The 16,637-nt window shown below is 33.6% G+C and overlaps 1 protein-coding gene across 4 annotated transcripts in view; it reads right to left on the bottom strand.

Moving 5' to 3' along the window:
• Positions 1-210: 210 nt before the first annotated feature.
• The window catches only part of LOC126881766 (calcium/calmodulin-dependent protein kinase kinase 1), a 391,062-nt gene continuing 374,635 nt past the window's right edge, over positions 211-16,637 (bottom strand). For all 4 annotated transcript variants that reach the window (XM_050646245.1, XM_050646244.1, XM_050646247.1 and 1 more), the window contains 3 exons: positions 12,230-12,445; positions 11,339-11,506; positions 211-9,517 (listed from right to left, as the gene is read on the bottom strand). In XM_050646245.1, the coding sequence (XP_050502202.1) occupies positions 9,272-9,517; positions 11,339-11,506; positions 12,230-12,445 (630 nt within the window). In that variant the 3' untranslated portion in view covers positions 211-9,271. The remainder of the gene's footprint in view (positions 9,518-11,338; positions 11,507-12,229; positions 12,446-16,637) is intronic.

The following is a 16,637-nucleotide window of genomic DNA, read 5'->3' as shown; positions in this document are numbered from 1 at the left end:
CCTGTTGGCCGATTTAAAAATATAATTTGTTCACATTTGTATGGCGAATAGTCGCGTCGGCTTTCGCGTCAATATGGGGAACCCTTGTCCGCTACCGCTCCGCCTGCGAATGTTCCGCTACGGAAAATTCGCGTCGGTTTGGGGGATCCTTATATCAGGAGAGCAGAAATCCGCTGAGGTTGATGTTTGGGATTTTGAAAGAATACACAGTTTTAACATATAAAAAATTTTATTTTAAATTTCAGAAAATTTAGCTAACTACATTTCTATTGTAACAGCGTAAATGGTGTGCAAAATTGTAAAAAGTTAGTGCTTTTTGGGTTGTATAAATAGTTTAGAGATATTTAGATAGGAAAATTGGAATAACACACATATAGGTAAAGAAAAAATATATATAAAACCTATTTTCCTAATTATGTAAAAAACATTTTATAACAACAAAGCACGGATTGTTTAATGTTATAATTTTAAATAATATACAAGGTGGTTATCTTATAAACTTCAGACAGGTGGTTATTGATTTTGTTCAAAGCTTTCATTATAAAGTATAGAACATTATTCAATATGAAGAATTTTATTCAATGTCACACAAATATGCCAAATTCAACTAAAATAATAAAACACCCAATGTGATAAAATGATAAAACTTACTTCCACACGAGCGACTAATAAAATACAGGGTATTTAATTTAAAATGAGTACCTTATTACGGCTTGAATTTGCTAATAGAACAATCTAATATTTTGACCACCCTGTACAATTTTGTTATAATAAATATCTATTTCAATTTGAAAAATAGTTTAGACCCAAGAAAAATTAGTCTCAATGGAAATAAATCAAAACACCCTTTATTTGGGTAGAGACCCCTTACGAACGTATAGTTTATTTTTTAAGGAAAATTAAAAGATGTCATCAAATACTTGAGTGTGCAATAAGAAAAAATATAACTTTTTAAATTGTAGTGTCTATATTATGTTGTAGGCCCTATAAATTTCTATGAAGAACAAAACCTTGTATTGGAAGTCACTTTCCGTACAGAGACCGAGGCGTATAGGATGAGCCACCGTGTATAATACATTGAAATGTTACATTTTCAGACAAAGCACTTTTATTTTTTTCCATGTATCGTCGCCTCAAAGCAACAGTAGGATATGGCATATCCTACTGTTGCACGAGTGCACCGATCAACCAGTTAAGTTATATTGGAGCGATGCGTTGTGTGTATATATACGCATATACGGTGCATTCGTGCAACAGTAGGATATGCCATATCCAACTGTTGCTTTGATGCGACGGTATAGTGGGGGTTAAGTTAAACTTAAGTTTGTGTGCACAGCCGTGTGTGTTGAGTAAATGTCTTGTTACTTAGTAAAGTCGGCTTCATTGCCTTTACAAAGAAACACTAATTGTATCAGAACGTCTGCGGTCCCTCCGGTGAGTACCGATCTGGCACGAGAAATAGTTCCAAATTATCTTTGTTTAATGCCTTTATATCAGTAGAACGATCCTCTAATAATATGCCATTCTGTTCATGTTGTTTTCATCGAAAAATGTAACATTTCAGTGGATTAATAATAAAGACTTGAGTATTAATATCAAATAGGAGAAAATACACCATCACACCTTAATAATAAAGTACCAAAATACTTCTTACTTGATATCAGCAGAAGCTTTTACGATTGAGATTCACGTCTCGTTCTCTACGGTGTTTTTGATAAGCTATGGAAGATTTAAATAAAAATAGTAAAATAATAAGTTCCTGTTTTATTTAGGATATATGGGCATACGTTTATAATATTATCAATTTATATTTGTTTTGTGCTTTGTTAACAATCTTAAATGTATTCCTAAAAGGTATAGTTGAGAATCAAGAATTACTGATATATGTCTAGAGTTTAGATTATGCATTCAGGATTCTTTCCTTTAAAAATGTATTGTTACTTTTAGACCAGGACGCATCTGTAAAAAGTACATTTGGACGTTGAGAGGTGACTCAATTTTTTTTTGCAAAAATTGCTTGAAAATAACTCAAATAATAATATTTGAGTTATCCTCCCTCTTAAAAAGGTCCGGAACATTGTTTAAATAATCAAAATGTCAAAAAAGAATGTGTGTGTACTTTGTACGCACGTAAGAAGTTATACTTCTATTATAAATAATTTCAACGAACTAAATATACTTAACAGGTCATTTGTATTTTATTTAAATATTAAACTAACTTTCTTATCTACCACTTTCAAAAATTTTTTATTAAAACAACCAAAAATTAAGAAAAAAATATGAATCGTCCAGAATTGGAACCGGGGACTTTCCGATCTCTGATCAAACGCTGTAACAAATCCATAGACACAAAAATTATAATAAATAATACATTTACTAAAAACACTAATATATTCTTTTAATGACTTATTTGCGCTGATACAGATACATACATACCTATCTTGAAAGATTAGCAATGAACTACATACTGTCTGTGTGCGCATGCGCGCAGTATTATGAAATTTTACTTTCAATCGCGCCTAAAGAAGTATAACTTCAAAAATGAAGAAAAAATTCGATTTTTTTCTTCGTTTTTTGATTATAACTTTAAAAGTATTCATTTCCGAGAAAAGTTGATCCGACATAAAAGTTGCGTAATTAAATTTCCTATAAAATAGAATTGGTTGAAAATTTAAAAAGTAGTCACCCTTGTTGCAAAATAGCAATAATTGCGAAAAAATCATACAAAAACAAGTATTCGCATTTTACGTTTTTCAACCATTTATGCTACACTTAGGACTCTCGTATTTCACCCAGAAAAACTTTATGATACAGTAAAACAACACTGTAAATTTCGTTAAGATCGGTTTTATAGATTTTGCAATCCAGCTTTCGCAAAAAAATTCATTTTTTCAAAATGTTACAGGACTGAAAATAAAGCAGATAGCAAGTTGAATTTTTTTTGCTTATAGAAGTGTACTGTACCTGTCAATATCTGCAATTTGCAAAACTAAAATTGATTAACTACCACGGCGTCAGGAATTTTTTTAAATAAACATTAATTATTGGTGCTACGCGCAGGACAGCGTATAGTTTGCTCTGATTGGGCATTCCAGTGACCTTTGATAATGATTGATACATTTTAATTTTTATTACATTTCGATGTAAATAAATAAAATTGTTTATTGCAAAATAAAAACACATACTCTATCCTTTGAAATAACACTTGTTTTAGCAAAAATTTTCTTTGTTCATATATTTTAACTTAGAGAATAAAAGTTTATTACTTTTAAACATAAGCAATTGTTTAAACAATATTTCACAAACAATAATAAAATTAGTTTGATTTTTGTGGAATTGTAAGAAAATAATATATTAGATAAAGATTGGAAGAAATTTTGGTGGAAATCAACTTGTGTGAATCGAACACCGCTGTCCTGCGCCTAGCACCAAAAATTAATGTTCATTTAAAAAATTTCCTGACGTTAATTAATCGATTTTAATTTTGCAAATTGCAAATGAAAGGTACAGTACACTTCTATAAGCAAAAAAAAATCAACTTGCTATCTGCTTTATTTTCAGTCCTGCAACATTAAAAAAAATGAATTTTTTTTGCGAAAGCTGGATTGCAAAATTTATTTTGCAAAATCTATTAAACCGATCTTAATGAAATTTACAGTGTTGTTTAACTATATCATAAAGTTTTTCTGGGTAAAATATGAAGGTCCTAAGTGGAGCATAAATGGTTGAAAAATGTAAAATGCGAATACTTGTTTGTGTATGGTTTTTTCGCAATTATTGCTATTTTGCAACAAGGGTGACTATTTTTTAAATTTCTAACCAATTCTATATTGTAGAAAATTTAATTATGCAACTTTTGATATCAGTACAACTTTTCTCAGAAATGAATAGTTTTAAAGTTATAATCAAAAAACCAATAAAAAAATCGAATTTTTCCTTCATATTTTGACATTTTGATTATTTTTCCGAAACGTTCCGGACCATTTTGAGTGGGAGGATAACTCAAATATTATTATTTGAGTTATTTTCAAGAAATTTCTGCAAAAAAATTTGAGTCACCTCTCAACGGCCATCTCAAAACAGATGCGCCCTGGACTAATTAGCATATTATTACTGAAAATTTCATGTGCTATTAAACTATAATTATATTAGTCACAGATCGTGTACTTCAACCCCGAATGTAGACAACCACCAAAACACTTGTGTGTATTGGTGGTTGCCGACAAAACGGACTATTACCATCCGAATCATCCCGAATGTAGACAACCACCAAAACACCTGTGTGGATTGGCGGTTGCCGACAAAACAGGGACTATTACCATCCATCTAAATTGTACATTTTTTGGTTTATTATTTTTTAAAATACACTTTTAATGAAAAAAAAACCAGATACAATCTCAATACATGGTCCCTTATTGCTTAAATATGTTAATGTAATCAAGATTTAAAAATGCAAGAGTGTAATTACAACTATGATTCGAAAATTTAAAAAAATGTTTGTATCTCACTGTAACAGTGTATCTTGACAAAATATGGAATCAAATATGTTAAAGAAGTATAAGGGTGTGTTGGAAGATATTTCACTTACATTATACTTTTCTCTAGGGGAAGACTTTTAGAAGTGTCATTTTCATGCAATAAAACAATTTTTTGTGAAATAATTCGTAATTATTGCATCAAAACACTATAGAACTCTGTTAGTGTCACAACTATTAGAGATAGTGAAGGTATCCATTGTTTCCTGGTTTAACTTCGTTATACGGTGAAAATTCATCAAAAAAACGTAACGTCGACCAAGTCTGTAAACTGCCTAACTCCATTTATCCAAATTTTACAGGAGACACAAAAAACTATCTTTCTAAAGACTAATGCGAATACTACGTATCTCTCAGAATACTACGTATCTCTCATTTTAAAAGATATGATGGTATGTATCACTTTCTAGACAGTGATAGGTCAGTCGTGTGGTATGACAAACCAAGGAGTTACGTATTTTTCGTACTAAATTTGGCGGCAAGGGAGATACGGTGTATACGAAGAGATCGCTATTTACTCATCTGGTAAAAATATGCATCTGCGATCTTTTTTAAACGATAAGTAGGAACAGAAATAACATGGAGTTACGCAGTTTACAAATTAGGACGACGATAACACCAAGAGTTACTGTCATTAATTCTTCAAAAAGTCAATAATCTAAAGCTTCTTTGTAGATGATGCTGTACAGTATGTACATAAATAGCCAAGGTGTAAATAAGTACATCCTTAGAGAACTTCTGTAACCCAATGTAGGCAACCATCACAACACTTATACCCTAAACAGTGTATTGTTGGTTGCCTACAACAAGGAATATTTTGAAACGGGTAAAAAAATAAAAATTCCTAAATATATTATATCATTAAAAAAAGTAAAAACCTATTTTATATCAAAATTTAAAAACCAAAAACTTACAAAATTAAGATTTTGTCTAATATTATAATAAAAAAATGTATATAAACATTCAAATTATAAAGCGTACGCTTAAACAATTATTGTACTTTAACACAGACTGAAAATTGTAGCTAGTTGATCTAGTAAAATAGTTTAAAGAGTTTTTCTACTGAATATGAAATCTATTACCAAGAACACAATTAGTCTATGGACCAGGGTAGTTTCACACCGATCAAAGTCCAAGGAGTTTTAGAGTGTATCATCATCATCATCATCATCATCAATGGTGCTACAGTCCTATGAAAGAGACTCGACCTTCCCAAGTCTACTTCGCCAGTCAGTCCTCATCATCCTCATCTACACCATCCTTCCATCTGAGTTCTGGCCTAACCCTATTTCTACTTCCCACGGGTTGTGGCATAAGGATTCTTCTAAGAGGGTTGTTCTGCTGTGATCTTGCTAAATGTCCTGCCAATCTTAGTCTTCTTATTCTACGTCTAGTAAGAGAAAGAGATACTACGTCTTTACCACCTAATATATGTTTATTTCTGTGGTATTGTAACGGTCCGAAGGTCATTATTATTTTTGCTCCACCCTGTATACTCAGTCCGTTAATCATGTTTGTGTTTCAGTGTATTACGTAAGCCGTTTCTCACAATGTTATATTGATTTTTTTGTCATGGATATTGATATCTCTTTTATCCGAGGGACCTCGATATATTTCGTACCGCCAAAAGAATCGGGATTCGTAAATCGTTTACTAATGTATTTTTGGCGACTGTGAGACCGAAATATGATGTTTTGGAGCTGATTTGTTTATGCTGTGAATTCCTTTGCAGAGATAAGAGGCTCTGAGTGTGTTTATTTAATACAACAAGTTTACACGTGCAGTATTGCGAACGTTGCGAAAAAGAGATATCAGAGATATCAGATAAAGTATTGAGCTGAGATATAGCTATCCGAATTTCGTTTGGCTTAGTCCTATTTGCGAGAGAAAGAGTTATTGCCTTTGAAGGCGTGGTTGAAATTTGCTTAAATCTTTTTTATTCGTTTTGAAATTAAGAGTGGAAATTGGCGAATGTTGGACATGGTTGAGTAGGATAGAAAAATGGGGAGATGGAATGAGTTTTGGGTTGTGTAAGGGTTCGAAGTATACTCGTGATCGGTTCGGAGTAGTCTAGAAGAGTGATCAGTTCGGAGTAGTCTAGAAGAGAAATCAGTTCTGGTAGTCTAGAGTAAGAAGCTGGTGCCTTTCCATCATCAGGCTCTTTGACTTGCTGACGGAGAAAATTGTTGATAATAGTTCAATGGAGATAGTTGTTTGTACTTAGTTCAGTTCAGTTTTTGTTTCAGAGCCGAAATAGGCTTAAGTGGCCGCTGTGGTCGTAGAGACTAGGTTTTCGACCATATTTTGTGTTTCTAGTGATGGACTAAACAGATCCATTGGTTTGTTTTTTATCGAAAAGTTTTTCGTTTTTTTTTAAGGTTTAAATAATAACAATAGTATACAAGTGTTGTATCCAATAAACGAACAATGGAATTTCATCTCTAATATAATTAATATCTGTACTTTATCTGTAAAAATGAGTGTCGTTATGTGCCGTAACATCAGGACAATACTTAACACTTTAACTGCCGCATGGATGGACTATGGATCAGCCACGGATAAAGAACACAACAAGGTACTTGCGCTATTTTTAATTGTTGAACTCTTACGTTTTCTCGCCAATTAGTAAAATGATTAAAGACTTTTTTTAACAACTTTGCTAAATTTTTATTTGTTTCAATAAAATAAGAATTGTGTTTAATTATCATATTTTCTTTACCAATCTCTATCCCATAAAGTAATCACGCATGAAAGTAGCCTACGGTAAGTACAGATACGGCGTTCTTAGTTTTATATATTTTTTTATAAATAAGCATATATTATATTTTTTTTGTTATGGCTCCCCAGGAGCATTTCGAGTTTCAATTTTATTTAACATCTATTAAGAATCCACACCCCTAGATCTCTAAAGACGTAGGGCCGGTTGTTCGAACGCTAATCAACAATTATCATTATCAAATATTTAATTACTGTCACCAAACTGTCAATGTCAACTTTGTTTGGGTTGCTGAAAACATAATTAATTAAAATTATGAGATTTATTATCAATTATGTTAATAATTATTGTTATATTAATTGATTATAGTCTCAGAATTGTAATCAATTATGTTTTTAGCAACCCAACCAAAGTTGACATTAACAGTTTTGACAGTAATTAAATATTTGATAGTGATCATTGTTGATTAGCGTTCGAACAACCGGCCCTTAAAGCTACCGAGGTACATCAAAAAGTTAAGTAGCACCAAATACTATTGACTGTAGTATTTGACAGTCCATAGTATTTGGTAGCACTATGTATATTTTTATATTTTGTTTAATTTGGCATTTAACGTGTCGAGCTCTTCTTCTTTCTAATCCTTTACTGTGTTACAGTATGCCTCGTAGTTGTACCTCCTCCTCCAAATTCCATTTTTACAGATGCCACCAAATATTCCTCTTAGAATCCTTTGTTCAAATATAAGCAGAAGCTTTTCATCTGCCTTGGAGATGGTCCATGTCTCCGATCCGTATGTCAACATGGGTTGTATAAGGGTTTTGTATATGGTTATTTTTGTTTTTTGGCTTAAGTTTCTGCTTCTCATAATATAGACTCTGTCCAAAATAGAATTTGTTTGCTAGGATTATCTTTCGCTTGATTTCTTCCGTCATGACGTTCTCATTGGTGATCAGTGAGCCTAAGTACGCGAATTTGTCCACCACTTCAAAGGTAGAGTTATCAACAGTGAATTGGTGACCGATGTTTCTGGCTCTATTGTTGGATGTTGATGCCATCATCTTAGTTTTCTCCTCGTTTACTTACAGGCCCATATTTTTTGAGGCATTTGAGAAGGTGGTATACATTTCTTCTAGCTTGCGTGTTGTGCGTCCAACTAGGTCCACATCATCTGCATATGCCAAAATTTGGGATGATTAAGTAAAAATATTTCCTCTGTTAAAATATTCGGACATCTCTGACCGCCTTTTCCAGAGCTATGTTGAAGAGGAGACACGCCCGCGCATCTCCCTGTCGCAGCCCAACATGCGTTTCAAACGCCTGTAATTGTTCGGTTTTAGAATGTATACTCAGTGAAAAATCAAATTGTATTGTAATAGGGCTTTTCAACGCTTTTCATTTGTTTCGGGAACTTATCATGTGGCTTAAAATCTACAATGATTTCAGCAGGACGGGGCAACCTGTCATACGGCGAGAGAGTTTCTTCGAATACTTCACGAACATTTTGGGATATCGTTACTCGCCAGAGCTAACGCCACCTGATGCGTACATATAGGGAATGCTGAAGGGAACAGACCTATCCACCGTCTCTCATTCCGGAATTGCGAACTAAAATTAAAGATTTTTTCGTGCCAAAGGACATCTTTAACATCTGTTTTATCGGGAACGTCGCCGTGAATAATCTGTACCATGTATACTTATTTATAAATAATCATAAACATTTCAATATTCTTTCAGTACTGTTTATTTTGTCGCATACTGTACATGAGAATACACTCAAACACCGTGGACTTTGATCGGTCTCAAAACAGCTTTGTCCCCTAGACTGAAAGTCCGATAAAAATTCCTAGTAATAAAAACTCCATTTTGAACTATCCGCTAGACCAGCAATATATCAAATAAACGAGATTCAAACCAAATTAGACATCAAACATCACAGATCAAGCTCTCATCACACGACTCTCTCACGCATTCACCAAAACATTCTCCAAAATTGTCCTAACCTACACCACATACAGCGTTATCACCGTTTCTCCTCTTGCCGTCTACCGTTGGCGGTGATTTCCTCTAAACTTTGGTCCACGCTCACCTCCTCGACGCATTCTAGGCTCAAGTCGATGCTCAGCTGCTTTTCGTGGTGCCAGTCGTAACTACCAGGTGCTGAGTTAGAGCGACCTGATTGGCCGATGTGCTGACGTGGCGTTGACACTGAGCTGGAATGTGAAACTGCTGGTACGCCTGTTGTGTCTCGACGATGAAGGAAAGGGTTCTGAAATTTGATCGGAATATTATGAATAAAATACAAATAATGTTTCGTTCAATGGTCTCGTCGTAATAAAATGATGACAAGATATACGTGGTTTTTTATTTGTTAATGGTCACCAGTATGAGGTTAGTCGACTTAATTTGATAGATGACATATGAATACACTGCTTGCGGTACTTGCGGGGTTTATCGAGTAGTTCTGCGGTTACAATCATAGGCATAATAAGAATAGATTAGGCATGGTAGGCAAAATAGTGTAACGCGGAGCAGTCGGTAGGTGGTCTATCTATCTCACTTTTCCGCGTGACCCCGCTCATGTGACAAAGATGGCTAGACCAGTCAAAGTGAATATTGACCAATGACTTCCTTGATATTGGCGTTACACCTCGATGTACAGAGCGTTACCTTACCTTGTCTATTCTTATTATGTCTTTGGTAACCACAGCCGATCCCAAGCTAAATAAAATGTGGACTGTGATTGGCAAGGTTATCAACCTACCAATAGTAAAAGCAAATACTGCTTAAAGAAACAATGTGGAGCCTCGGATCCAGATTAATAATTTGAAGACGACCATGGCAAGAATTAAGGATACTAGTAAAATATCTAGAACCTAGAAGGGACTTACTCGAGTTAAGTACTAAACTAATAACAAATATACATATGCGTTCTACAAGAGTCAAAAAAGAAAGGAAAATGATAAACAAAATTAGGTGAATACATACCAATCTATGGTAGAGTAGCAAAAGAAAACAGGGTCAAAAAAGGTGTAGCCTTACTAAAACTAAAAGATTTCAAAATTAGATAAAAGAGTGTCAATACATATCAGAAAGGATTGTAACAATAAAGATAAGAATGGAGAAGGAAGGCATCATAGGAGTTTAATGCCCAGGAAATAACGAGACTCGAACAACAAGAGAAATATTTTCTGATCAATTAGAAGCAGTAGACCAAGTCAAAAGGAAGACGATAATACTGGGGGATTTTAACGCTCGAATAGGCAACCAAGTAATACCCGAAATTACGCATAAATATAACGAGAATGTTTAAAACGAAAATGGAGAAAGATTAGATGTAGAGTATAATGGCAAAACTCTCAGTTCTAAAAAAATTATCCAGCTCGTTAATATATGTGTGAATGGCTGTAGATCCAGAGTACGGATAGGTAACAAGCTCTCTGAATCGTGTGAAATAAGCAGTGATCTGAAACAAGGAGACGCGCTGTCACCTCTCCTTTTTAATAAAATCCTGTAAAAGTGGTAAGAACAGCACAAATTAGAAGAGAACTACTGACAATAAATCGAGCAAAATTACTACTAGCACACTCGGTTGACATTGACATTGTGGAAAATACAATTTATATTGTGCAGAAGACTCTTAATAAATTAAGGGTATAAGTGTCAACGAAAAGAAAACCAAATATATAGTTTAACGCATTAACAGACAAAAGAGAGGTGAAAGAATAGGGCAAAATATTACAATAGACCCAACTTTGAAAGAGAGCGATAATCACCGCAGATAATATCACGGAAGAGATAAAAGCAATAATTTAGGCAGCAATAACTATTAAATCTAAGAGCCTGACATGAACATAAAAAATCAGGATATATATATATATATATATATATATATATATATATATATATATATATATATATATATAACAGTGCTCATGTACGGGTGTGAAACATGGACCTTGATAAAAGCAATGGAAAGAAAACTCAGATGTTTTGAGAGAAAAGTCCTCATTCCTAAGGAATGCAATTAGCCAAGATCTACCCCGTGTTGTAGGGCTAACGAGAAGAAGTGTATCTTATTGTTACTTACCTGGAAGGAGTGTTTTTTGAGCATATGTTTGATTAGAATTAAAGTATCTAACTTCGGTATCGAAGTTATGACTTTAGCTACTTCTTCTTCGGTAACTTCTACTAAATGGCAATTCTCCTCTTCCGATGGAAGTGGGCATTGTCCGTTGCGAGTCACCCACGGATGAACCTACAAGATATATAATTGAAGAAGAATTCCATTCAATGCAAAAAATATGTCTTATAATAATAGAATAAATAAGAAATAAACACCGAGCCTTAGTGCAATTTTATTTTGACATGAAATTTATCAGTCTCTCGGCCACTTATCCTAATACTAGAACACTAGTTGTTACTCTCTCATACATACCTCTCACAATCTTTACATATTCACCGGGGACTACTTTCTTATTGAGAGTACACCACAGAATTTCATGAGGAACGCTATTATATACTTTGTCAAGATCAATGAATATAATATGAGCGTCTGTTTCATTATTTCGGTTTCTTCACGTATCCGTCTATCAATTATTCCCTCCCATATTTTCATAGTGTGATTAAAAGTAGTTTTATGGCCCTGCAGTTTGTACATTGTTGTATATTTCCCTTGATTTTGTAAACAGGTAGGTACTAATATACTGCTTTTAAACTCGTCTGACATTTGTCCAACTTCCATAATTCTATTAAATAAACCTGTTAGCCAACTTGCTCCTGACTGTACTAATGCTCTCCTCACTTCCCTCAGAATAACATCTGGTCCAACTGCTTTTCCTTTCTTCTGTATTTTTTGGAGTACTTGAACCACTTCCTCATTTGTTATTTTATTGACCATTGCTGTTTCTGTCGCCGTTAACTAACTAATATTAGTAACACCCTGTATATGTAGTAAATAGTAAATATAAAAATACAATACCTTAATCTCCGGTAAAGTGATCCTCTGAGTCGGTTCTTTTACAAGCATCTTCCTGATGAGATCTTTAAGACCCTCGCTGATGGCAGGCTTTTCTGGAAAGACGACCGGCTGGCTCTTAATTTTCGAGTAGAGTCCCACGATGTTTCCTTCGTAGAAGGGGACTTGGCCGTATACGAAGGCGTATAGTGTCACTCCCATCGACCAGATATCTGTACCCTAAAAATCAGACGACAATATTATTTAGACTTAAGAGACTCAAACTTAGGTCATAAATTTATACAGGGTGTCCAGAAACTCTACAAACGAATACAGGAGATTCCTTAGATAATTTTAAGACATTTTAATCCAATTCGCGTAGTCCGAAAACGCTTCCTAAGGGATCTAGAGCTATTTGAAGATGGCGTCTGACTTTTTCTTAAATAGTTCCGGAACGATTCTATTTAGAAAAACAAAAATTGGTATGCGTATTTATCTTCCAGAGATAAATCGATTCCATCCATTGCAAATGTCTAGTACCGGTCAGAGGCGTCCGTTTTGGGTAGGGCAACGGTTACTTTATCGCATAACTTTTTAGCATTTTTAACTCTGTATTATTAAATTGTGAGGTATTCTTGTACAAAAAGGTACTCCTCTTTTAAGTCGAGAGAATACACCGTTTTCTGGAAAAATCGATTTAAAAATTTTTCGTTTTTTAAATTTCAAAAAATGTTTCAAAAAAAAAACTATTTAAAAAACGAAAACTTGTACGTTTATTTATTATATTCCAGAGATAAATCGATTTTATTAATTGCGAATTTCTACTATCAGTGTATAAGCGTCGGTTTTGGGTAGGTCAACGGTTATTATTATCGTATAACTTTTTTGTGTTTAATTTCTAAGCATTTTTGACACTAGATTATTAAATTATGAGGTATTATAGTGGTAAAAGTTACTCTTGCTTTAAGTTGGTAAAATACACCGTTTTTTAAACACTTTTAAATTTCTTTTTCAAATTAACGAGATGAAAAATTTTCAAATCGATTTTTTCTAGAAAACGGTGCGTCCTACCGACTTAAATCAAGAGTACCTTTTAGTACTAGCATTCCTCACAATTTAATAATCCAAAGTGAAAAATGCTTTAAATTTAAAGACAAAAAAGGTATGCAATAAAATAACCGTTACCCTACCTAAAACGTACGCCTATGACCGGTACTATAAATTCGCAATGGATGGAGTCGATTTGTCTCTGGAAGATAAATATGCGTACCAATTTTTGTTTTTCTAAAAGCGTTCTGGAGGTATTTAAGAAAAACGAATTACACGACACCATTTTCAAAGAGCTCTAGCTCCCTTAGGAAGCATTTTCGGACTAGGTGAATTTGGTTAAACTGTCTTAAAATTACCTGAGGAATCTCCTGTCCTGTCTTAGTTTGTTGGTAGAGTTTCTGGACACCCTGGATACAGGGTGGGCCAAAGAAAACAGTCCACCTCGATATTTGGCAGTATTTATTAGATTTTAGGGAAATGGCTAATGGGATCTAAGGGTGACACATTTTTACGGTACATCCGTCATTTGTCAACGCCCTCCCTTCCACTTTCCCCACCTCTTATTTTTAAATAGGGAGTAAGGGTCGTGTGCTAGCTCATTTAAAAGGTTATTCAATTCTCTATTCAGTAATATAAACATTAACATATTTATTTATACAGCGTGTCCAAGAACAATGTACGTAATTTATTTAACTCAAAATACATTCTACTGCTAACAGAAAACAGAAACATAGTTATTTGTATAACAAGGGAGGAAAGTACTACTTTTACTTCCGAGAATGAAGTTCGCAGTAATCATTCGAGGGAGAAAAGGCACTTTACTCCCATGTTATACATATCCACCTTCCTCAAATATCAAGTAATTTTTTCATTTTTAAATAATTTATTTATGTAACTAACTGACAAAATTTATTAGAGCACTAAAACTAACAAGTAGGTACAGTATAACTGTCAACTGTCAAATAAACCTCAAATTATGAATGTAAACATTGTTAAATAAAAATAACAATTTACTGTTTTTACCATTTTGCAAAATACAGGGTGCTTTATAAATAAACTTTAAAATGTAGAGATACTTACGTAATAGATAATAGAATATTGTATAGGGCGTCAATAAGTTTTTTTTTATCAATGACATACCATGACGTCACTTTTAATTTTCATCCCTAGGGAGGAAAAGTACTTTCCCTCCCTAGGGAGGAAAAGTACGACTTTGCGCCCTACAATCAGGTCAGGAAAAGTATACTTTCGGTAGCGGTAGGTAGAAAAATGTTTATTTGATAAATAAACATTATTTGTTGCTTAAATTCAATATTCAACCTACCAAGAGGCAGATGGGTGGCAGCTTGAACATTGAAATTAAGCGAAAAGCAATGTTTATTTATCAAAAAACATTGTTTTCTGTTTTGTGACAGCAGTAGACTGTATTTTGAATTAAATAAATTACATACATTCTTCTTTTTGTGTCAATTAATTTAATAAATTGCATATAATATGTGACGAACTAGAGTATTTAATTATTGTCCAAAGTTAGAAGTAAAATTTGGATCCAAATTTCAGAATAAATCGGAATAAATTATCGTTATGCTTTACCTATAAATATTACCGTAACCCCTCAAAATCATTACTTATCGACCACTAATGTCTAACTTGTAACCCGCCGGCGAGCCTTTCAGAACTAGTCACAAACTCAATTAATAATTCAGTAGCTACTGCCAATTTGGACTACGGTTTTATGATAATGCAAACAAAAAGATGTACACTATTCGATATAATATTATGTATTCGATATTAACAAACATTGGAAGAGTTTAGGTTTAGACGTTCAAGATTAATACCTACCGAAATTCATTCGAGTATTCGAAACTGCACAGAAGGTAGTAAAATTCTAACAATAAATCACTGAAAAACTTCTGTTTTCAATTCTTCCACAACATTTATTACAAATTAATGGTACTACAGCTATTTTAGCAGAGTGAAATTCTCAAGTGATGTATTTTTACTATGTGTCTACACTTTATAATTTTTAACTGAATAAGTTGAGGAGGGGAGAGCTTTTTGTCTTATTGGTCATTAAGAATTAAATTTGTATTTTTTCATTTATTAACTTCCATAGATTCTAATAAAGATAGTTTAAAGCCTTTATTTTGAATATAGAGAATTTTAAATTGGTAATTAAAAGAATAATTAGGATCTAAAAGGTAAATGCGTACGTAGAATCTGTTTTTCTATTATTGAAAGCCCTTTTGTGTTCTACTATACGTTTGTTAAAGATTCTACCAATTTAACCGATGTAAGTTTTTGGGCAGTAACCACATGGAAGTTTGTATTGTAACGTTTCAATCAACCGATTGAACGTTACACCATGAACCTTTACACCAAGCTCCGCTTGGTATTTGTCCCTCGTACTATATATTTCTACAAGCGACCCTACTATCGTCAAATTAATTTTTGTTCAATTCTTCTAAGGTATTTAAGCCGATAAAAATTTGTACTCGCTCTATTTCCATTACCACATAAATGAACAATAATATCTGCATAAATTATTGTGTTTGTGTTTAGGCCGTTAGACATACGGGTATTTCTTTTGCACAGCAGATACCTACTTTCTTCCTTGAAATAAAGCTTTAAAAACTTTTCTAATTTTATTTTTTTTCTTTGGTATATAATATATTACTTTATTTCTTGTACATAGTTATAATATTTTATTGATAGGATTCTTTCTGTTTCTTTTTATTTTTAATAATGCCACGCTGTGATCAGAGATTTTGTTGAAATCGTTTTTCTTTCGATACTCGGCTTTATTTCTGATCAGGCTTTTCTTTTAGGAGAAAACTGATCCTTGTATGAATTTTTCTAGCCCCTACCTCGGGAAGAAAGCTATAGGTAGTGAAATACTACCTGGGAAAGAAAACTGGGAAAGAAAACTGTAGCCACACTACCTTGATGAGCAGAACTGGCTCGCAACCGCCCTCAGTATCCTGATGCATCAGAAGCATGAGTTATACAAGATAGCCCTAGACTTCCCAATAGCGCTAGACTTCCCATAACTACCGGCAACAAGTTCTGCAGAGATTGGGGACCTCCCTTGAGAACTGTGTGACAGAAAGATTTTAAGCTGAGTACCTTTTTTTATCTTTTTAACTTTTATACCGGTAACCAGCAGGGTCTCGGTAACAGAAAATAATATCTAGAATGATTTTTATTTTTTTTTATTTTAATAAATATAGTGTATATGATATGATTTGGTGAACTTTTTATTTCCTGTACCTTTCTGGGATGGGTGTGAAGGAAAAATGAACAGGGAACGAACCCAGGGCTGAGCAGTCGGGCAGAGCACCATTCTGATGGATGGAGCGGTGGACGTTTTTCTTTTGAATAT

This window comes from Diabrotica virgifera, chromosome 3 (assembly GCF_917563875.1).
Source record: "Diabrotica virgifera virgifera chromosome 3, PGI_DIABVI_V3a".
In the NCBI taxonomy this organism is placed as follows: domain Eukaryota; kingdom Metazoa; phylum Arthropoda; class Insecta; order Coleoptera; family Chrysomelidae; genus Diabrotica; species Diabrotica virgifera.
This window is presented reverse-complemented; position numbering and strand designations above follow the sequence as displayed.